Source organism: Daktulosphaira vitifoliae, unplaced genomic scaffold (assembly GCF_025091365.1).
Source record: "Daktulosphaira vitifoliae isolate Bord-2020 unplaced genomic scaffold, ASM2509136v1 Scaffold_4, whole genome shotgun sequence".
Lineage (NCBI taxonomy): Eukaryota > Metazoa > Arthropoda > Insecta > Hemiptera > Phylloxeridae > Daktulosphaira > Daktulosphaira vitifoliae.
The window spans coordinates 32221024-32245105 of record NW_026099575.1 but is presented as its reverse complement, the minus strand read 5'-3'; the positions used below and the strand labels follow the sequence as shown (position 1 = coordinate 32245105).

Genomic DNA, 24082 nt, shown 5'->3' with positions numbered 1-24082 from the left:
AAAACAGCCCATGCACTTGGACCTGTAGATCCTTTGTGCAATCTCCTAATAGTTAATAAAGAAAAATAACATGATTGTTTAAATGAAGTGTAATAAAGAAAATAATATTCAAAAAAAATTTATTTCAGTAAAATGGTCATAAATATAAATAAACACTTTATTTTTAACACATGATAAAATTTCACTGTTGATATAAAATAACGACATATTTGTTTAAACCATTATTTAAATTGTATGTTTATCTTTTAAAATCATTTTTCTTACAAAAATATATGGTCAAAATCAGTTTAAATATTAAATCTTGGAAACCTTTTTTTCTTATTACACAAATAACAAATATTTTTCTAAGGAACATACAATAAAATACAAATAATAAAAAAATTATATAATACACAATACCAAAAAGTATCCCAAGTCCAGTTATTTAACAAAATATATATTTTTGGTTTGATTTATTGCAGGCTTGTCAGGAACTATAAGTCTAAACTATAGACATATTAATATAAAAAAAATGTTATTATTCTTCATTTTTTAAATTTCTGTCAATTCAAGGACTAGAAAAGCTCAAAGTATGTTTCCTATATGCTAGAATATTTTTAAATAAATATTATCCTTTGGCATTAGCTGTAACAGGCCGAGCTCTCTGCACTAGCCGTTTCCGAAGAGATTCAGTTGGTGCATGCTGGGTAGGTCTTAATAGTTGTCGAAAGTCAAAACCTTCTGGCAATTTGTTTATATCAGGTGGTGTTAATCTAACAGAAAACATCATTTTAGCTTAAATTTTAGTAGATTAAATAACAATTACCTTAATGGAGAGACCCATTTAGGTCTATTGGTTGGTGGTAATGCATTATTACTAATCGGAGAAACTGTACTTAATCTGTAAAAATGTTTTGTATTTTTTAAGAATAAAATTATTTCATCTTAATTATTTTTACACTGCAAATTGTTAATATTAAATATTACCGATTATCCGATTCATATTTGAAATTATTTTCATTAACAAGTTTTTTTATGGCATTATGCACTATTCCTTTCTGCAACAGAAACAAATCTTTATCAATATTAAACTTAAACCTCTACTATATAGTGTCTCTATCTACATCAACAGAAAAAACAACTTCATAATTTTTAATATCTATGAATAAAAAACTACAGAAAGTATCAAATACATCACCTAGAATACTAAAATTATAAAAAAATCCTGAAGTGCTAAAATTTTTTTATCTTTACTTAATACCAAAATACAATTTATCTACAATATACAATGATTTTTTCAATTAATGAACTTTAAATACATATTTAAATTTGAAATAAAACGTTGCATACAAAAATATACAACTTAATCTAATTTAAATTAAAAAAGAGTTTTAGTTGAAGCTTTATAAATAAACCAAAAAAATTTATTTGTGCATTTATACTTCGTGGGAAATCATATATTACATAAATAATACAAGTCCAGAGTTTTCAAAAGCATTCCCTAAAGTTAAAATTAGGTTATTTAAAAAATACTAATTTATCAGTTCTTGCATCATTATTTTGTTTTAATAAGTAGTTTAACTAAGATTCTTGACATAATTCAACTCAAAAAATAATAACAGTCTTTTAGATCATAAATGGCATAGAGTAATATAAGTTATCATGAAAACTTATTGCATTCAGTTATTTTTTTATGATACACGCATAAGTATAGAATGGTGGTAATATATTTTAGTTGAGTAAATTAAAACAAGCTTACACACAGCTACAAATATTCTGAGTTACTAAAAAAAATATTGCAGATAGTTAAAGAAATTTATGAATGCTTTTAGAATATCATCAAAATTACAACAAAATATCATGTGCTACATCTTATGCATGAAATTATCATGCATCTTCTGAATTACAAAAAAAATTATATGAAAACACTCAATATTTTTACAGGAGCCTACCTGGCCACATGCTTTTATGTCACTCAAGTTATTTAAACAAATAGTTATATCCGTGTTCTTAATGACTTTGTAGAATTGTTTGTTGCGTATATATACCTTTTATGAGTTTCATAATTAGTTAATATAAAATACCCAAAAACAAATTAGTTTAAAGTTAAATCATGCTCACATTTTTGGAAAATTCAATCATGTTTTTTTCTTTTTCTTCTTTTTGTTGTATCTTACATGGTAACACCTTCACTCCGTTTTGCTAAGAAATAAAAAAAAAACAAATAAGTAAATTGTTCAAAAACTTGATAAATGTCTTTACTTTTCCTTTTTTAATTACCTGGATATAATAGTTCTTTTTATTTTCTGCTATAATAATTGGACTAACTTTGTTTTGGTTTTTGGGGGCTGAACTTTCTTTTAACTCTTGGCGATAAATAGGAGCCACTTCACCAATTGGTATTTCCCCTTTAGACTTTTTCTTTTTATGTCTACTTAACCATCCTCGAGCATGTTTCTGAAGAGTTAATGCACCCCATGACATCCGTTTCGCATTTAAAACTTCTTTATAGTATTTTATGGCTAACCATCTTCTAACACAACTCTGTACTATAACTATTTGATGTATCTGCCGATAAAAAAATTAAACTTATTAAAATCTTTGTTAATAAAAAGTATTAAAAATGATAACTACTTGTATTTCATGTAATTTAGTTAAATGTTCAATATGATAGTATTTTAAAAATACTTTAGTTTTTCCAATAGCCCAACCATCCAGTTTCAATTTAACTAGTAAATGTTTACAGTTGTCTCTAGTAGGAGGTATTTTCTCATACAAACGAAATCCTAAGATTCCATATCTGTTAAAAATAATGTCCATCAATTATGAATTTGACATAACTACTTAATATTTTTATTATGTAAATAAAGTGTAAAATAAAAATTCTATAATTTTTCTAAATAAATTAAATGTAAAATTTATCATGATAAATTTAGGTGACTTCTACCTTTTTATAAAATCGTTGAATAGCAATCTATGAGAGTATCCATTCCGTCTAATTTTAATAGTTTCCATGACTCCACTACAACGAAGCTGAGAAACTACTTTTACAGGATCAAATTGTTTAGGTTGACGTTGATCATTAGGTTTGATACATCGAACAAACCTAGGTAAACTTACACCTGAATTATTACATCCCATTCGATGCAATAATTCTGTTAATGAATGTCTAAAATATGTGGCAGCAGTTTGTTGTCCACGAGATTGTGATGCAAGACCCATTAGTCCTGTAGATATATCCTAAAAAATAAATACATATAAAAATATGAAGCAAACATATTATTGATTTAACAGTTTCTTTATTACTTGAGCATAGAGATTGCCTGTTTTAGTAACAGGACTTTGAAATAGTGCTCTAACAGTTTTATTGTTAGACTTCCGTAATACTTGAATAGCCTCAATTGCTAATAAGTGTCTATTTTTTTCTAACATACCAGTAGCTTGATAAGTTACATTACCAGCAAAATGTTTTACTTCAAATTGTAAGGCATTTGATTTTGGTCGTACATAGTAATTACTTCTGATATTACAATGAAACTTTTCTAAAAAGTAAGATTGAAAAATATTTTTCTTTTTTTCTTTAGAATAAATTATATAATTTTTTGTGTCTTACCGACTAAAGATCGATCAGTTGCTCGAGGAAATCGACTCTCTTCATCTAATAGTGCTAAAAGTCCCATAGGCCTACTAACAAGCATATCAAGTACAGGTCTGTTGTCACAAAAACCAACGTGTTGAACTGGTACACCCTCAGATTCATATTCCTGATTAAAATTACCAACAAAATATATGTAATATATAATATAATTAACGACAAAAAAGAAAAATTGTGTATATATATAAATAAAAAAATTATAATTACTGCTTGTTCTAATGCAAAAACATGTTGATTAAAAAAATATTGAAGTTGCTCATTAGCTATATTGATACAAAGCTGTTCAAATGAATTATATTTGAAATTTTCAAAACCAAAAATGTCTAGTATTCCAATTACATTATATTCACCCCTATTATCAAATTATATAATATAATTAATATAAATATCATACTTAATCAATATTACCTATTTTTATGGAAAGATAGTAAACTGTTAATTGAATTCACTAGCCAATCAAATAATCGACTGTACAAGGCACGGGCTATAGCATCTCTTGTAGCAATAGCTTCAGAAACAGAATTATTCCTTTGAATAATTTCACCCCTTGTAACAACACTGTTAACACTTAAACATTCTAACAAATCTGTACTTTCAATATTTAAAAGACAAGAGGCTAAAAAAAATTTTAAAAATACATATTACAATGATGAAACTAATTTCTATAAATATCATTAACTAAATAAAAAAATAATTATTATTGTATTATTATAAAAACGTATTGAAATACAACTTAATAAGATTTTATGAGAATTTGAATACCTATTAAGACTATGTTTAATTATAATTTTGAAGGTTATTGAAACAATTTTGACTTTGTATGAATGATGGAGACAATAAAGTTCTATCATACAGTAATGTTGACTTAAAATTCAAAAGCTATCTCTATAATTCTTAATTTGAGTATGTATAGAGTAATTGATATATAATTGATCACTAAATTTTGAAAAAAATACTTTTAATTTTGTTCCAAGTGGGCTTTTAGTCAACCTGAAACAACATGGTTTGCCCACTGCACAACGACTAGCTATGGTAGCAAAGTTTGCCACCATCTATTCAAAGTGTCACACCTATCAGATATTTTTATCGGACCATTAATGGAATTTTATTTTAAGTTAATTAATAATTTAGTTTTGGTTAATGTGACATTAAATATATAAATGATTGTAACACCTCGTGGTTTATTTACCACAACTATGATAATTGAAGTTGTATGTGGTATATGTAAAACATACCGTAGTTCGAGTTTAGATTAAGGAAAAGGTATAAAATACATGCGAGTACTTAAGCTACTTTGATTATAAAAATAAATATTACAGTTAAGGTTATAAGAAATTTTAGCTAAAATTAAGCTAAACATAGACAAAAATAGCAGTGTATTAAAAACCATGCCTACAAAGAAAGGCTGACGACAAAACTAAAATTAAAATTAAATATTTAAACATAATCAAATAATAAAACAAACACCACAGACGGTATTTGTTAATGACAATTGGAAATTAATGGAGAGCACCAGGAGCGGTCTGGACACTCGCTCCTTAGCGTTGGCTAAAAAGAAAGCAACACGTACTCTCTTAATATAAATAAAATAAATTTTTAATAAAATAATAAAACACATTACATAGATATACTTATAAAGAAAGAAAACGATATGTGGTCTACGAAGAGACCCATTCGATGGTCTGGATGCCTAAACAAAATTACCAGGTCGTTCGTCACCTCATCTATTGGTTAACAGCAGAAATAATAATTTGTTAACAACATTATGTCAAAAAAGGTTCATTCACGCGCATTCCGATAGTAAAAAAAAAAACAGATGAATAGACATAACAAAAAATAATAAGATGCCACCTTCGAATTTGTGACGTTACAATGTTTAGAGTTATTTATTTTTCATTTTTGAAGTATTAATACATCTTATTCATTTTCTTATCTTATATCTCCTTATGTTTCTAGTATAAAATCATTACCTCTATGAATTGGTGTTAAATCAATAACAGTACTCTTATTGTCTGTGTTATTATCAGTAATAATTTCTCCAAATTCAATATCACCCAGGTGTAAGATTGCTGCTAATATACAATAAATAGAATTTACTTCTTCATCTTTAAAGCCTACTTCTTCAAAGGCGTTCTTCAACTGAGAAAACTTGTTTATATTATTCTACAGAGAAATATTATAATTAATAATCCAAAATTTGCAACAAAAAAACATGTCACTAAAATAGTCATACAGTTATTTAATTGATATATTTAATAATTCTTATATTTATAAATATTATACTTAGATTCCAATTAAAATTAAATAGTTATAAGTATAATAAAATTACATAAATTATTTCAAAACTTGCTTTAATACTCCTTACTTGTTTTGTTTTATTATCTTGTCTGTCAGCAGGAAGGTATGAATGTGTACTACGTAATTCTCTATCTAAATGAAATTCTTTAAGTCTTTTATCATGTTCTAACCCATCATACATATAATAAAATGCATGGAAATTGCGTTCCCCACTAAAATTTATACTGGTTAATGTAAACTAAAAAGAGTTCATAAAATTAAAAATAAACATTACTTTGCTTGTTGAATCACCCTAGATTGTTCTAATAAATAGACTGATACTCTAGCACCAGTTAATTGTCCAGATTTTGTCATACTCAGTTCTAAAAATTTACCAAACCTCGAGGAATTGCTATTTATACCAGTTCTTGCATTTCCAAAAGCTTCCATAATTGGATTCATTTGTAAAATACGTTGCTCAAGATTTCTATTTGGTGCCTAAAAATACAAGATTACAAAACAATATTAAACTTTCAATTGCATAATAAATTATAATGATTAGTGTTACATCCTTTTATTTCCCAAAATTAATATGCTATAGAGGGTGGTGGCTCTTTTTCATATGTTAGGGAGTTAACGATGACTAAATCAAAAATAGAGGGGTTGGGTAAAATAGCCAGCTTGAACCAGACTAAACACTACCAATAAGAAAATCGTAAGAAAAATTTCATTGAAACCCTGAGGGTCGAACCGGTGACACTGTGTGTGTCGAAACATATGTTTATACCTACTAGGCAAGGCCAAACCCTAAATTATAAGTATTTTATATGTAATATAATATGCTATATTTATAACTAATAAAATTAATCCATTAGTGCCTACAGTTGATATAGTAACAACAATATTTTTTAACTATTTTTTTTTTATTCTAATAAGTATGTATAGTTATAAAAAAAATTTAAAAACCACAGCATAATGGAGATGAGGTATGGTGGTTCAGACAAGTATAGATGATATCTGACAGCAATTAAAATCACTATGATAAAAACACTTCAATGCAAATATGTAGATAGTAGTTAATCTTTAAAAAGAATTGTTGAATATCTCCAAAAGCAAATCAATTCCTATTTCCTTAATTATATCCTAATTACACGTTTTATGATTTATAAGTATAATAGAGAAATAATTGCTTATTATACCAACTAAATTTAACATGAAATTATTATTCTGTATTTTAGTATTGTAATATTTACGAAAAAAAAAATGGATTAATTTAACTATTAGCTCAAGAACTTTTTTTGATTAACTTATTTTTAACAAGTTAAATAAAATCAACTTTCACAGCTTTGCTAGTTTTATAATATTAAGTTAAAAAATTAAATAAAATTATCATACAAATTATAATTACTTAATCATAAATTATTATAATTATAGAATTTTTTTACTATTAAATAAAAATAATATACATATACATTTTTAATTAGTCGATAACCAATTTTGTATCATTACTCTTTGAATTAAAATAATTTTTAGTTATAATTGAACGGGATGAGCAACTATTAATTCTTATCTGTGCACGTGTTGTGGTAAAAATAAAACCTCACTAAACACTATTTCACTATTCACCTTTTCTAAATCTTCAAATGCTAATATTTCAAAAAGTAATAATTAAAACTAGTTATTGGTAAGTCAATATTTTATTTAGATTTAATTGTAAATAATAAGTTACTAATGAATTTTCAAAAATGATCCCTAAAATGTATCCTTAACAATAATTTTTTTTATAATAAATTTTATATTTTACCCTTATAAGGTATAAGGGATGAACATAAAAAATACTTCATATCTGATGATTTGAGAAAAATATATAACTAAAAAAATCTGTTTAGTCTTTTGTATCTGCTGGTTAAAATTAACCAACTTGCCATAAGTAGGTCTTTTGAACTGGCTAGTCGATATCATCACTGACAAAATACTCAATTTCCGTAATAATTCTAGGAAATCAACCCTCGAAAAAACATGTAGAGAAGAAAATGAAAAAGCGAAAAGCCAGTCCTTTAAATATTTAATCCTATAATATTATAAATATTCATAAATTTTAAAAATAAAAGTATATTAATGACCATCATAGTGGTTGAATTCTTTTAATAACGAAAAATAATTAAATTATAAAAATGGTTTTATGATGTTATATTGAATAATTATCAAAATGTTAATTTATGATAAAATTATGTTTTAGTTATTAAGAATATTATTAAGTAATATCTATTTTATTATATACATGTATAATTAAATTGAAGTAGAGTTCAGCTCGGGAAGGATAGTTACAGGTCTGAGGTTGGAGCTATACTACCGACTTAGCTTGTATCCTATTTTTTTTTTAAAAATATAGTTTTGGTAATTTTTTTTTTGTTTTTTTCGTTATTCTTGTTATTATATTATTCCTGTTGTTATTGTTATTTTAATGGTTTTTGTTATTTTTTTATTGAATGTGAAAAAAATTATTTTATTTTAATGGCTGTGGGCAGAAAAGAGTAAATGCATTTTTTTGACGAAAATGAGTTAATTGTGTAATTGTACTAACTTTCTATTAAAATGTACAGTTTAAAAGTAAAAATTCAACATTTATTATTTAGTTTCAGTTTGGTGACTAAAATAATTAAAAAATGGATAATAAATAAGACATAATAGTAAAACAATTTCAAAACTGATCTCATGAAACGTCAAAAATGTATTCAACTCTTTTTTACACTAAGCAATCGGTTTGTGCATTATCAAGCTTTTCTTACTTGATTGTTCAATATTGAATATTAGGTAAAGGTATTGACGGTTAATATATATATATAATATTAACAGATTAATTAATTTATACTAATAGCTCCATTCATTTTTGATAAATAGTAATTTTAGTAATTGTTTATTGAATTGTTATGATATTAATAATATTCATCAATAATCATATATTAAAATGCTTAGTCTAAGACCTACATTTTACATCATGTGTTAAAAGATTTAATCTATGCATATTTTATATTTTACCTTTCCGAGGTAAACTAATTGTTTAAGTAACAAATTTCCAGATTCAGTTTTTCCTGCTCCACTTTCACCACTAATAACAATGGATTGATTAGCCTTTTCATGTAACATAAATTGATATGCAGAATCAGCAATTGCGAAAATATGCGGAGGATATGCTGCTCTTAATTGATTACAATATTTTTTTTGTTCCTGTTGAATAAATAATTTAAAATTTCTGTAAATAACCAAGATTTTTTTTGTTGACGAAGTAATAACTAAATACGTACAGCAGGTGTATATAATGGAAGTGATGTAAATGGATTAATTGCCAACAATATATCTCCTATATACGTGTATATTAAGTTCATTTGGTATCTTTTTTTCAATTGATTAACAATTCTTTCCTAAAATTTAATTTTTCATAAATAAGTTTCAAGTTCAAAATAGAATAATTTAGTGTAAATAATTATACTTCTGATAGACTGTCAAGTGCAGCAAGATCATCCACGTAAATTGTTGTTGGAGGAACGTGGCGTTTTGTCTTAAGCTTTCCATGTTTAGTAGTTACATCAGGCTGTTTTTGAATTCGACCACTAACTTCTCGTTGGTATTGGATTTCTGCTCTGAGTTCCTGGCGAACACGAACAATACATTTGGATCCATGAACAATGAAAGGATCATGGATAAGCATAGCACTAGTAGGTCGTTGCTCAAAATCTTTCACTAAACATCTGGCTACAAAATGAGTTAGTTTAGGTGCATCTGGCCGAGCTGACAGCGGCAACACAGGTGGAGGTTCCCTAGGTATTTGAAATAAAGCCCTCATTGGATGTAAACCACTTAATGGAGGTTCGGCGACAGCTAATTCAATGGCAGTAATACCCAACGACCATACATCACATCGGCTATCATAAGAAGAATCACGCTGCTGTTCACAAGCAATTACCTTAAAATAAAAATTAACTAATTAAGCATTTACTTTATTATAAGTAAATAAGTCAAAATTCATTCTGTATTCATAGTGGATCGTTTTTAGTTTAATAGAAAATATAAACTATTTAGTTTTTTTAATTCATCTAATAAATTTAACAATATAATTATATTATTCATTTACGAGAAATCTTCTGAAAAAAATTATCTTATGGAACAATTATAGACATGCAAATTGGTAGTACGTAAAATGTACATTAAAAAATTAATAACGTTTTATTTTAGAAAATATTAACATTTACAGCTCTATTTTTCTCAAAAGTCTAAAATATGCACATGTATAATACATTTATATTTCCATAAGAATACAAGACCATAACATTTCCTTCATATGTAGAACTGCTACATGCAACACTACAATTTTTTGAAACGTAAAAAATGTAAAAAATAATGCTACTGGCAAATGATTACTGAAATATATCAGATTAATTATCAAATTTGAGCAAAATAAATGAAAGCGTTAAGCAATTTTCGCTTGGTTGAAACTGAACTCATGCAGCAGGACTGGTTATTGACTATCGTGGTCACATGAATCATGCGACGGTAACACGCACGTATATTACAAGCAAATAAATTATTCACCATAAATTATTACTATTTATAAATTACTACTGTTTTAATTGGATTTAACATGTTTTCCTAAAAAACTCTACAGGAGCTCTCTATATCCATTTTTTCTATAGGGTGTTCCAAAAATGTTTTTATGAAGTCACGTGAGAATGAAAGGTAACTAATAACTAACAGGTAGGTCAGCAATGTGCAAGAAAAATAATCAACAACATAAGCGGTATCATGATTATATATATATATATATATATATTTTTTTCAAACCTAACCTGAAGATATCTGTGTTGAACTTAGTAGAAGAAACTGGTCTCGGAAATCATACTGATTTATCTTAGACTATGGCACGCAAGTATCTCAATTGAATCAAATTAATAATGATACGATACAACAAGCGGTTACTACTGCTTGACCTCTCACTCTCTTTTAGGCTATGATCAAACTATCTTCTCTCTATTAAATCTCAGCACCGCCTTCATAGAAATCGAAAATACATAATACATTTGTAAACCATAATTAATAATTGATGAGCAATGCTAGAAATTTTTATATTATGGTTTAATATAGCTATAGCAGTCCTATTAAAAGTGCCAAAAAACTTAACAGAATAAAAATGACCGTAATTAAAGTTTTTAATGATTTATGATTTTTATATTTGTGTTACATAATATCAAAACACCCATAGACACTACATTACACGTATTTTATATACGTATTTTTTGATCAGTTCGAGTGATAGTGTTGTTAGTTTCCTGCTTGCAAATATTATGACTTATTTATTGTGAGGGGTCAGTGAAAATTTTAACGTTTAGAGAAATCTTGTCATAGATTACACGCTCTAATCTGAAACGATCGATTGTCTTATGATCCCTCTATAGTAATGCTTCAGCTACCAATTTTACATTTTATTTGTTGAATTCGAAATTTCTATTTTCTCGTTTTTGTGAAAATTGAGAATGTCACCAAAATAAACAGACTAGAAATAAATGTATGTTTGGTATCATTAATAGACAAAAGTAGCTTTTTAGGTGCACTTTAATTTAGTTTCTAATGAACATAATAATAATTATAATTATGACAAATGCATTGTAATAATATAATAATGTAAATCAAATAATACATCGTTTTAAACAAATTATCAATAATAAGCTAAACATAAACTACTCTAAAACAAGTGGGTTGTTCTAAAAAATTTAAAGAATCGTCTATACAAGAGTAATTAAACCACAAGTTTTATCTTATCCCCCTAGAGTGTTTCCTAAAGAAACAAAATAAATTTCGATTATACGATGAAAATAAATTTAGTATGAGTTTCTGAGTGAATAAAAGAATATTAATTTTTTGTTTAAAACTATCTAAGAACTAAATTAAAGGAATAGGTACAATACACAAATGGATTTTTTTACAAAAAAAAAAAAATTATAGTATTTGCAAATTTATAATTGTAAATAAATTTGTCTTATGTTTAAAATAATCAATAGTAAACATCACATTTAAACATGGGGGTAATTTTTAAGTTTTTATCTCCCGAAAAATAATCAGTAAAATGGATGTAACTGATTATTGTACCAATGCTTTAAATAATTGAAATGGTGTCAAACTAACCAATGCAAAAAAATACAAACATATATTAAAGGACGAAATTAAACATAAATATTTTATACTAAGTGCATAGTTTAGTAACACATCATACGTGACTCACCAATGAAAAAAATTATTCATTATCATAAAATTTTCAAAAAGAACTAGTACTTCTTTAGAATTTTTTTAAACAATTTTTGTGATAATATTTTGGAAATACACTTGTTACACGTAAAAACTTCAGTCAAAATAGTATTTCTGATTCAAACCATAAATAAAAAATTATTATATTGTTAAAATAAATCTACCACAAAAATAATCCATTTAGCTTAGAGTCCACTGTAAAAGTGATATTAAATCCTTAAAAAACAAAATTAAGCCACAAATTTATAATTTATAATTGTTGAATAATATGAAAACAGAGAAAATAAATATATTTTGAAAATAAAAATCAGTACTACATTTTAAATTTGTTTACAGTGGTTTACCCTTAAATCGTGTTTAAAATGTTAATATAGTTAGTTTTTAATAGTTTAACAGGATGTTTTTGTAAATACATAAATATAATAAACCACTTTTACTTAAATCGTTGACAAGCTGTGACACTATTAATTATAATTTAAAACGTCAAGTAGGATAATTTATTTTCTAAAATTAGGAGTATTCAAAAAATTATCATAACCACACCTACAAGTTTTGATTTTAATCATTAAACCACGTAAGCATATTTAAAAAGAAAACCTCTCAAAATGCAGTATAATTAATTATTTGTTCAGGAATACACTTATTTCTTAAAAAAAAAAAAGAAAAAAAAAGAAAGAAAATTATATTATTTTAAAAATCAATTTTTTAAAAATGCTATCTATAAAGAAGCGGTAAAATAATTTTCTTGAAAAAAATATTTATCACTTATATTATTTCAAATAGGTTCAAAACTATAGAGCTGTAAAGACTTTTGAAAAACTTATACAAAAGTTATCGCAAACTTAGAAAGATATAATTCTTTAAATGTCCATTGAAATAACGCCAGTAAACAGTCATACATTGCAAAAATAAATACTTGAATTAATCATTTTTACAACTTGAAACGTTCGAAATTCAGTGGAAATTATATTAAAAAAATGATAATATATTTTTCTTTAAAAAAGCTTCTTAAGTAAAATAAGATAAGTTTAGTTTTTAAGAGTTATAACAAGTCAAAGATAGAACCCATTAAGAAATATTTTCGCCGACGACGCAGAAATGGCGTCACACACGTATTACATTGCTCATAAATTAACCACTAAGTCTGAAAATAAAATTCGCTATCAAAGTTTTTTACTATTTTGTTATATTTTAAGCAAAAAATTTTTTTTTGGTATATTGTTTAAAAAAAATGTAATTTAAAATTAGTTAAATTAATTTATGAATAATAAAAATTAATAATTATGTTTTATAAATTTATAAAAATTAGAAGAATCATTTTTTACCTTTAATTTATTAATGTATTCTCTAGTTTAATCTACGGTTGTGCTAATTATTGGAAAAACTATTAATGTTGGAATATACTATGGAATAATAATTTTATAGCCATAAATAATATTGTAGGTTATTTAACATATTACTTCACATGTGGTAACTGTAAAATCTTTTTTTTTTTTTGATCTATTGATTCTCACGTTATATTCACGAACTTCAAAATAACAATAAAATAATACCAATCATACTACGTCAGTTGGCCCCAAAAATAAAATGAACTTTTAAATAAAAATAAAAGATAACAGAAATTGAAGTACAAAATGTATTTTTAAATAGAATTATTTTTGAGAATCATAAATACATGCAAATATTGGAATGCAACGTGTTTTTTTTAATATTTGAATGATAATTCCTGACTACCATAATTATTCGAGCATGTACCGTAAAATTAAAACAATTAATATCAATGGAAATATTAGAAACTTCATGAAACTTAAAACAAAAGAAAACTAAAATATTATGAAGAAAACGCATTTAAAAAAAAAATGCATTTGAATTACACCAAGATATGAAAAACCATTACTTAAAAATATGTATTATTACAATTTAACAATTACTAGTGAGGTTTATTTATTAAATTTGCAACAAATTCTTATTTGTATCAATATTATGTTTAAAAATTTATCATAAAAATGGTAAAGGTATATAAAATAAATCTATAAATTTAATAATTGGGTTTGTGATTAACAACTAAACCTCATAAGTCTGTTACTAAATGTTTAATATATCAATAACTTTAGGAATTATTATTAATTTACATTTTAAAGAAATCCCTTATTATATTAAAATAGTTAAGATTCAAATAATTTGTTATTCTCTGATCAAAATATTTTTTCAACAAATAATTTTAATTTAATTTAAAATCATTTTAAGTTTTCATTTAATTGACTAATTAACAGATAGAAGACATTAACACTAATCATATTTTACTTTTTAAATAATTTATAAAATTAATTTTCATTTAGGAGATAATTTTAAATATAAGTATCTATCGATTATATGTTTTTATTATTATTGATTAGCTTACCGGTATTAAAATATATAGATAATATTCATAAAAATATGTTTATATATTTTTTCAAATACTTAGTTACACATTGATGATAATGATACATTTTATTACCTTGTTTATTTATGCAAACGCTTTCGTAAACATTTCTTCTATAACTGTAATCTAATACTGTGTAAAAATACTTATCAAATAGAGGTTAGGAATAAATAACTATATTTACTTGTTTCAACTAAAATATTTATGAATAAAATTTTGAAAATAAATTTCTCATTTCAATTAATCACATAAAATTATGCGTTGTAATCAATCATATTAAAAAAGAGTATGTTCAGTACTCTCAATAAAAACACATTTCTAATTAATATTACTAGATTGAAAGATTAAATCAGTATTTCGTTCACTGTAAAACTAGCTGTTATACTTAGATATTTACCAATTTACTAAGTAAATTACTCTAGTCAACTATAAAAGGTGTAGACAACTTTCAAGTTTAATATCAACTGTCATATGGTCAACGTCTCAAATCTTATGTTGTCAATAAAATCATTTTTTAATAAGTTTAAAATATCTCATTAATCTAATTCATTATTTTGTTATTAGCTAGTATATTATCTTTAACAAAGGTATTGAAAGCTACTAGGTAACTTAACAGAATATTTATAAAATAATGAATTTATATTGATACAAGCCCTATGATACCACTTTTTACTCTAGTTTTTAATGATCTTCTGCATATTGACTTCTAAGAAAAAAAAACATGTTTTTGTTGCATTGAGTCCATTATCTTTAGTTACATATGATTGACTCAATTATACATAACTTTAGTTTTAACCTAATTTATAAAAAAAACTTGAACATTATGTGACTTTTTAAACCAGTTCCGTATTATATTTTTTATGTTTAATTAAAGTTCCAAAACAAACCTAACCCTATAACCCATGGGATTTTAAAGGCTCTTTATCTATAAAATTAATATTTATTCACTCGAACGTTTTTTTAAAGCTAGAAATCGTTTTAAATTAAAAAAAAAAATGCAACATTATAATAAAAATTAGACTAATAAAATAAAATTATAAACTGAACAAAAATTATTTCCAAAGTCAAATAAATGATTTTGTAATCTAGAGTTGAATTGAATGAATTTTTTGAAGCTTGGGATAGTTTAAATAATGCGATTCATAGTAGGAACTCCCAAATATTGAGTAAATCAATCCTCTACTGCAATAGTTACAATATAAGTTTGCTTAGGAGTGAATGCCCTTGAGATATGGCCATACTGGTATTTTAGGGATCTTAGATTCAACAGTTAATCTAAAAGGTATTAATTAAATTAGTAATTAAACATTTTAATTTGGTTGAGTTCCTTTACAAAATTTTGAGATCAATGATAAAAAAAATATAAATTTTTTATCAAAACAGACTTTTAAATAATTATTTCACATATAATATAAAACTTCAAAAAAAAAAAATTTACTTCACCTAAAGATCTATGGTGTGAAAATTTGGCATAAGTGAGATATCTGTTGAATTTGTAGAAATTTGCCACGTTTAAAAGTTCTGAAATCTTATTACAAGTACATAACATTCAATACTGAAAGCCTTTACGCTTACATTTCATAATATTTTTAACTATCTTATTAATAAATTTTCCTAAGTTGAAAAGAACCGAAAATAGGTGTCACTAATAATTATGGTAGTAGTATTTTGAAAACATTTCTCACCCATAATATGATTTAAAAATAATTTACCTTCAAACTTTCGATTAAAAAATCTTTTCATGTAAAATTCATAAATGACGAGAATCAAGACACTTATATTGTATTACTGTTTTGGCTTCATCCACGAAGTTATTTTGACATACGAACACACGATGGCACGAAACTGCGAAAGCGACAAACTACGAGAATGAGAATGAGTCTAGCACACTTTCCAAGTTCAGTGTGAAATATGAAAGAAACGCGACCAGCGGACGTCCGTAAACAAAATTAAGTAAACGGAAACCAGTTGAGGCAGTGTTGTACCGATTTCTCGTCATCATCACACTCGCAATCATTTTAAGGACCATCAATTTAACCATACACTAAGGCTAAAATACTATCATAACGATATCAATATGTGCTTGCGCTTGTTACCGCAACAATAATAATAATGAGTAAACGGATCCGATGACCTGTTTCGATGTGCGTTCTGCACATGAACTCGTAAGTTATTTTATGATAGATACCTACCGGTGTATCGTTAGATATGATTCGCTAAAGAAAATAACTATATGGCAATGAATAAAAGTCCGTCTGTTTTTGTTATTATTTTTCGTTATTTAATTATGTACATGATCTCCGTAGACTATAGTCATTTAACGCGTTACCGCCACCCATTAACAATTAGTAGACCGAGACAATAATGAGTATGTACTATTCACGAATCGTATATAGTTTAAGACTAGTGGTCCCATAAATATTATGGATAATACAACCGATTATCTTTTTATAATACCAAAGACCAAGGTCAATACTGGGCAGTTTTTAAAAATATTTAAAGAAAAACGTACACTTTTTTTTTTATTAAAGTTATTCAGAATATTTAAGATGGCCTGCCTATCAAATAAAATCTGTTATGATTGCTTTTTAACAAAAATCTTGCAAATATAATTTAAATAAAATCCTGATTAAATATTTTTCAAATATCCAGGGTTAAGTAGATAAATATAAAAATTATTAATTTATTATTTTTAGGTAAAGATTTTTAAAAATATGATATCATAAAATTAATTTCTATACATAGAGAAAGATTAGCGATTTTAATAAAAATTTTAATTATACTCAGATAAAAATAAACTTAATTTAACTCATTTGCATACACTCTACTAGTATACTTATTTATAGCTTCGATGCGAAGCTGAGAAGGTATTGATTTTACTATGATGTGTTTTTTTTTTTTTTTGTGTCTGTTACCACTTATTATTTGGTATTATATTACCAAATATTGAATCAACAATAAGGCTAATGGATAAATTTGTTATTAGCAACTATATATTTGTATTTAATGTTTAATTATTTATTATATTATTATAAATTTAAAAAAATCAGCTTTAACTGAAATAACAGTCTTTAAATCAATAACCTAATTTTGCAAAATTATGTATAGATACTTATTACTATAATATAATAATACCATTACACAATAAAGAGCTTTAATACATCTTTCAATCTTAAAAAAAAATTTTAATGCCCTAGCAATATGAATTCTAAAGTTCCCTTCTATTTGTTAAATAGGCAAAACAAATAGCTTACATTCGCCTAGCATTAACAAATATAGTGAATACGACATTAATCCAGACTTATATCGAACAATAAGCTTTTTGAAATGGCACAGAATTTCTATGCTTAAACTACCTTTTATTGTAATATTTAACCACCTAAAAACCATTTTTTTAATTATTACACCAATGATGTCATTTTTGAAATATTAATAAGAATAAAAAGAACTATCCTAATATACAATGTAGTTTATTAATAAAATTACTAACCACTTTTTTTTAAATAATGAGTTTTCTTTTAAATGTACTAATTAGAATTTTATGAAGCATAGTTAATATTAAGTTTATCGTAAGAAAATATTATTTATAAAGGTGGATTTTAGGAATAAATTTCGGATGTTTTTTGTATTAAATTGAAAATAGTCCAAATATAAAATTTTGATTAGTCGATAAACAGTTTTGTATTATTACTTTAAAAGTTAATATAATTTTTAGTTATAAATGAATGAGATTTGAAACATGAAAGAATTTTTATCCGTGCGTTGTGATAAAAATAGAATGTCGCAAAAAACTACATCGATACTAACTCTTTTTAAATATTCAAATGTTAATATTTCAAAGAGTAATAATAAAAAAACAATTATTGATCAGTCAAAATTTATCTAGGCCAATTTATAGAACAAAAATAATAATAGGTTCCTATTGATCTTTCGAGAACTATTTCCAATATCTACCCTTAGGAATAATTTTTTTTTACAATAAAATTAATATTTACAATGGTTTTAAAAAATATATAAAATTTTAATCTGTACATTTTTTTGAAAAAAACATTATTTATTAAAAAATTTGGGGTAGGATTATAAATAAACACACTGTTTATATATTATAGAAAAAAAACTTATTGAAAGAGTAATAAAATTTTACATAGTATAATATGAGTAAACCAAATTAAAATTTGCTTTTTATTTTTACTTATACTTTCAAGGCCCGAATTAATATAATGTTTACTGGGATAATAACATTTCCTACATAATAATGCCTTTTAGATTTTTATCTCGTTTTCAAAAAAAAAAAAGTGCATTTATTTTTTACATTAAGTAAAGATAGTTTGCCATCTATTTTACAGGACAGCCAAAAAAATATTGACGTTTGCAGTTATAAATGTCAAAAAGAAATGATATAAATTACTTATCTATGATAATTTTATAAGGGAGGAAATTAATCAAAGGCTAGAGGTATGGAGATCAGCTCTCGAAGAAAAGGGTTTAAGATTAAGTAGGAGTAAGACAGAGTATATAGAGTACGAAATTGATAAATGAGAACACGAGGTAGGTGAAATAAAGAGACCAGTGACAATAGGCGAGGGCGTGATTGGAGAGGAGGAAAGTTTTAAGTATTTAGGATCAGTTGTGCAAAAAAGCGGCGGTATTGATGAGGATGTAAGACATAGGATTAAGTGCGGGTGGTTAAAATGGAGAGAAGCGTCTGGTGTCCTATGTGATAAAAGAATTCCAATGAGGCTGAAAGGTAAATTCTACAAGACTGTAGTGAGACCAGCTATGATGTATGGTTCAGGTGTTGGGCGGTTGATAAGAAAGTAGAGCAGAAAATGAGTGTAGCAGAGATGAGAACGCATAGAGAGATGAGTGGAGTGATAGAGAAGATAGGATAAGGAACGAGCATACAAGAGGGAGTATAGGTGTAGAATCAATCGTAGATAAGATAAGAGAAAATAGACTTAGATGGTTTGGTCATGTTATGAGGAGAGAAGAATTGGAAGCCGTACGAACAGTTGTAACAATGAATGTTGAAGGAAGAAGAGGTAGAGGAAGACTAACAAAGAGATGGAGAGATGTTATTGAATGTGATATGAGGACAGCTGATGTAAGTGTAGAGGATGTGGAAGATTGTGGAAGTTTAGGATAAGGGTGGCCGACCCCAAATAGTTGAGATTAAAGTGAGGAAGAAGACGAAGATCTAAGATAATGTTACTATAGAAAATGTATGAAAATTTTTATTATAAAATTTCATGTTTTTAATTTATTTTGATGCAAAATTAAAAAAATTTGAAACTGTGAAATATTCTTTTTGATAGACAATACATAAAAAGAAAACCTTTTAAAAATTTTAATTCAATACATTTAATTTATTTGTATTGATAGGAGATAAAAATTATAGTGTAATGCTTATATATTATTTTTACATTTATGGCTTACCTCTGGAGCCATCCAATAGGGTGTTCCAACTGATGTATCGCGTCGTCCCATTGTTGCTCCTAAATGAGAAGAAACTCCAAAATCTACTAGTTTGACTTCTCCACTTTCAGTTAAAAGTATATTGTGGCCCTTTACATCTCTGTGCATACAATGATTTCGATGAAGGAAGGCAAGCGCCTGTAAAAATTAATTTTTAAGTAAATATATAAAACTTAATAAGATATTTTCAAATACATTAATTAATTAAAAGATAATTAAAATTAAAGAATTAGTATTTTATAGATTTGAAATATGATGCATATTATTTATATAGAATAAAAATAAATTACACTATTGATTTTTGTAGCAGCTAATAATTCTATATGTAATAATTTGACATATTTCTGTTTTAAATACAAGTTAAATAATAATTTAGAAATAACTATTTTACTGACATCAGCTTTTATATATGATTTTATAAATTATACTAATTTATTGAATATATTTTTTTATATTATATTAGATAGTTATACAATAATTATTATAACTAAAAATTCATACCATATGATTGTAATTTTAGTTTTATTGATTATTTTATACAAAATTAAATTTTAATTTATTAATAGACTCGTAAATATTTTAACATCAAGTTCCTCTCACGTGTTTAATTTAGATAAAAATATTTATAATAAACTAACTAAACAAATGTGTATTCATTATTTTATGTTTAAATCAAATGCAGCTCTAGAACAGTCGTTAAATCTTTTTTGAAAAATGAGTTATAGTGTTGATAAGGCAGATATGTCTAATGTACACTGCCGATTGATTAAGTTTGAGTCATAGATAACTTGGCTGGCTAAATAAATAATAGACTAATATTTAGAGATTTTATTCTTTTCTCTAGCAATAGAATAACGAACTCTTCAGAATATACCATAGAAACTAGGGAAGAATGGTTGGGACACCCTTTGATTATATTATAGTAATTGCTTATTTTAGTTTTTGGGAAAACTTTTGTTTTGTATTTTTCATAGATAAATTTTATAATTTATTTATATCTCTATTTGAGTTAACACACACTAATATTCAATATAAATGGCCAACCATTTATGTCTTTTTTTGTTTTCATTAAAAATAGAATCTGATCAAATAAAGTTATGTATATATTTATCTATCTATATATATATGTAAATGTATATCTTTATATACACATTATTAAACCATACCTATTGTTAATTAGCACCTGCCAGAAATCCTCTCATTAGAAGACACAACCATGGTTTTCAAAGAGTAATATAAGGCTATTTTAATGTTATTGTATATGCTTATAATAAGAATACCAAAAATAAAAATGAAATATGATAAATACAACAAGTAAAAATATTTCCTCTGCAATCTCAATTTAAATACATTTATTATTACCTGTAATGTTTCATGTAAAATATATGCAATTTGATCTTCAGAAAGCTGTTTTCCTTGTGCTTTTAAACCATGCACTAAATCAGTAACTGATCCTCCATCACACAACTGTAAATTGTATAAATTATATATATAAGTTTGATTAATTTTTGTGTGTGTCAATATTTATGTCATGTATTAAAATATTTTTATACATATATATATTTTAATCTATTATTATCAGGGTTGTTATGTTTTAAACATGCAGTGTTTAAAACACTAAAAATTTCAAAATTTACATTGGTCTTAAGGGACATTTTAAATGTTTACTTATGTTTTAAACAGGTTTTATTAACAACCTTCAATATAATTTTTAATTTTAATTAATGTAAAAAATGGTTTAGTAGTGTCTAAACCATTTTTTAAATGTTAGTATAAATAAAATCAAAATATATTGAAAACAAAACAAAGTAAAGAAAAATTAATTACACAAAAAAAAATATAAGGAAAAAAACCATCAATTTAATAAAAAAAATGAATTAAGCATGATTTAAAGAATTTTTAAGGAAAAACAGTGATTTCATAATTTATGACCAGTTCATACTATTTTTATTATATGCAAGTAAAAAATCATTTTATTAAAGCATACGTAAATAGTATGTTACTTTTAGATTCAAATAATATTGACATAAACAACGCTGACTAATAGATATTCAAATAGAGTTGATTTTGAAAACAAGAAATAAAGAAATCACAGTAATGGATTTTAACAGGTGAGCCAAGGAATTACATAGCAATACCTTTTCATTAGGCAAACACAAATTTGTTTTAAGTTACTAATACATACCCCTTTATATTATGACAAAAAATACTTAATTCTATCATGTACAAAATGTACATGAGAGATAATACCTTTTGGTTTTTATACCTTCATGTATATATACACAAATGTATGAGATAAAAGATTTAATATCATATTAAAAGATACAATATCATTATTAACATAAAAGTTAAAAATATTTTAATAATTTAATTAGATGGCTATTTTAATGATAATAAGTGGTTTTATATTTTAATGTTTTATTATAGTCACTACATAAACTTTGAAAGGTATTTTATCTAAATTAATATAAGAATGATTGATAACTAGTGTGCTAATTTAATAATAACCTTATTATTTATATGATTTAAAGATTATAAAACTAAATTTTTAGTTTATTTAAAAAAAATTTAATATTTCACATGAAATATGTGAGCATTTGAATTTTGATAAATTTGTTTTAGTCAATCCAAGTACATATATGAAATAAATAAACATTTTTGTGTTTCGTTTTCTTAACGCTAAACAATGATATTAACTAGGAATTTAACTATATAGAGTGTTAGATATATATAATACATTTAAAAACTGTAAACAAAACTATAATTGTAATATATTATTTTCATGGATTAAATAAATTCTAAATACTTACAGAAAACCTAATGACCTAATTTACTATTATGTTGGTGTTCTCATGTTACAGTACTAAAATATATCAAGCTAAAACATATTTCTTACTTCCATTACAAACCATAATTGATCTGTAAGTTCCTTTGTTCCTTTAACAAAATATAGTCCATAAAATGATGGAATATTTGGATGCAAGCTAAGATCTCTTAAAGCTAAATATTCATCTTCTATTTCTTCTTCATTACCAGCAATATCTTCAAGTATCTTAATAGCAACAGTTTCTCCTACATATTCAGAATAGATAAAATTATATTTGAAACATAATTATTTATACGACCTAGTATGAGGTCGCATAAAATGCCTGGGTAATGTATAAAACTTCTAAAAATAATAATTTAAAACTACAAAATCAAATACTAATATTGATCATTATTTATTAATTTTTATATAAGAATTTCTATTTATTAATTTCTTAGTAAATTACTAAATTAAGATACTAAATAATAATAATACATTAAGAGAGCACCTTATGACTACTATCTTATATAAAAAAATATACAACATTTGGCTAAGTTTAAAAATACCAACTATATATTTTTTAAAAATTACCTGTTCTATTATCTTTGGCTCGAAACACTTCGCCATAAGTGCCTTCACCAATGAGTTCATCAATAGTGAATAATCCTTCAGGACTTAGAACTGCATCTAGTTCAAACCTTTGGCACAGCCTGTTATAATCTACCATACTTTCAGCTATGGTAGACGAGCAAAAATTTATATTAGTAAATCATTTTTAATAAAAAAATCTGTATTAGATCGCGGCTAACACGTATAAACCATAAAAATTGTTTCAATTGTACTATGTAAATAATAACATGTAGACAGTTATCACTAAGCGTATTTTTATATTATCACACGAACAACTGTATATCAACAGGAGGTTGAACTTGTAAACAAAAATCATCTGGCGGCAATCCCGTTCGTTCGTGTACATTCGTATGTATGCATAATAATCAAAATAATATGATACTCTGATGCAGAACAACGATTCCTCAGTGAAGCTATTGTATTAAGCACTAACCGGAAACGCATTATAAAAGAGCTACAATTATATAGAGCTTATTTTAATAAGCCGTTATGTATATGAAATATAAAATAGTAGGTACAAATACAAAAATCCAACAACCGT

General features: G+C 25.2%; 1 protein-coding gene across 2 annotated transcripts; it reads right to left on the bottom strand.

Annotated features, from left to right (window-relative positions):
• Window positions 1–102: 102 nt before the first annotated feature.
• On the bottom strand, window positions 103–24082 carry LOC126906124 (myosin-IIIb-like). Of its 2 annotated transcripts, XM_050686425.1 has the most exons (22): window positions 23503–24082; window positions 23002–23177; window positions 21468–21572; window positions 20067–20243; window positions 9402–9875; window positions 9217–9333; window positions 8951–9139; window positions 6207–6409; window positions 6000–6144; window positions 5605–5797; window positions 4043–4250; window positions 3842–3986; window positions 3593–3743; window positions 3286–3521; window positions 2927–3219; window positions 2614–2779; window positions 2260–2547; window positions 2101–2181; window positions 1932–2027; window positions 967–1037; window positions 806–880; window positions 103–752 (listed from the first exon to the last, which is right to left on the bottom strand). In XM_050686425.1, the coding sequence occupies exons 1-22, from the start codon at window positions 23636–23638 to the stop codon at window positions 608–610; spliced, it is 3870 nt and encodes a 1289-aa protein (XP_050542382.1). In that variant the 5' UTR covers window positions 23639–24082; the 3' UTR covers window positions 103–607. The 2 variants fall into 2 exon arrangements, with proteins under 2 accessions (XP_050542382.1, XP_050542383.1); XM_050686426.1 differs by lacking the exons at window positions 20067–20243; window positions 21468–21572; window positions 23002–23177; window positions 23503–24082 and adding an exon at window positions 16343–16579.

What these genes read in the sequence shown, in the direction of transcription:
- LOC126906124 (XM_050686425.1), bottom strand. Translation starts at nt 23,638, where the DNA reads ATGGTAGATTATAACAGGCTGTGCCAAAGGTTTGAACTAGATGCAGTT. An exon ending in CTATCTTTCCATAAAAATAG is followed by an intron (nt 3,987 to 4,042) that starts GTAATATTGATT and finishes ATTTGATAATAG; the next exon opens with GGGTGAATATAATGTAATTG. An exon ending in CAGGCAATCTCTATGCTCAA is followed by an intron (nt 3,220 to 3,285) that starts GTAATAAAGAAA and finishes TTTATTTTTTAG; the next exon opens with GATATATCTACAGGACTAAT.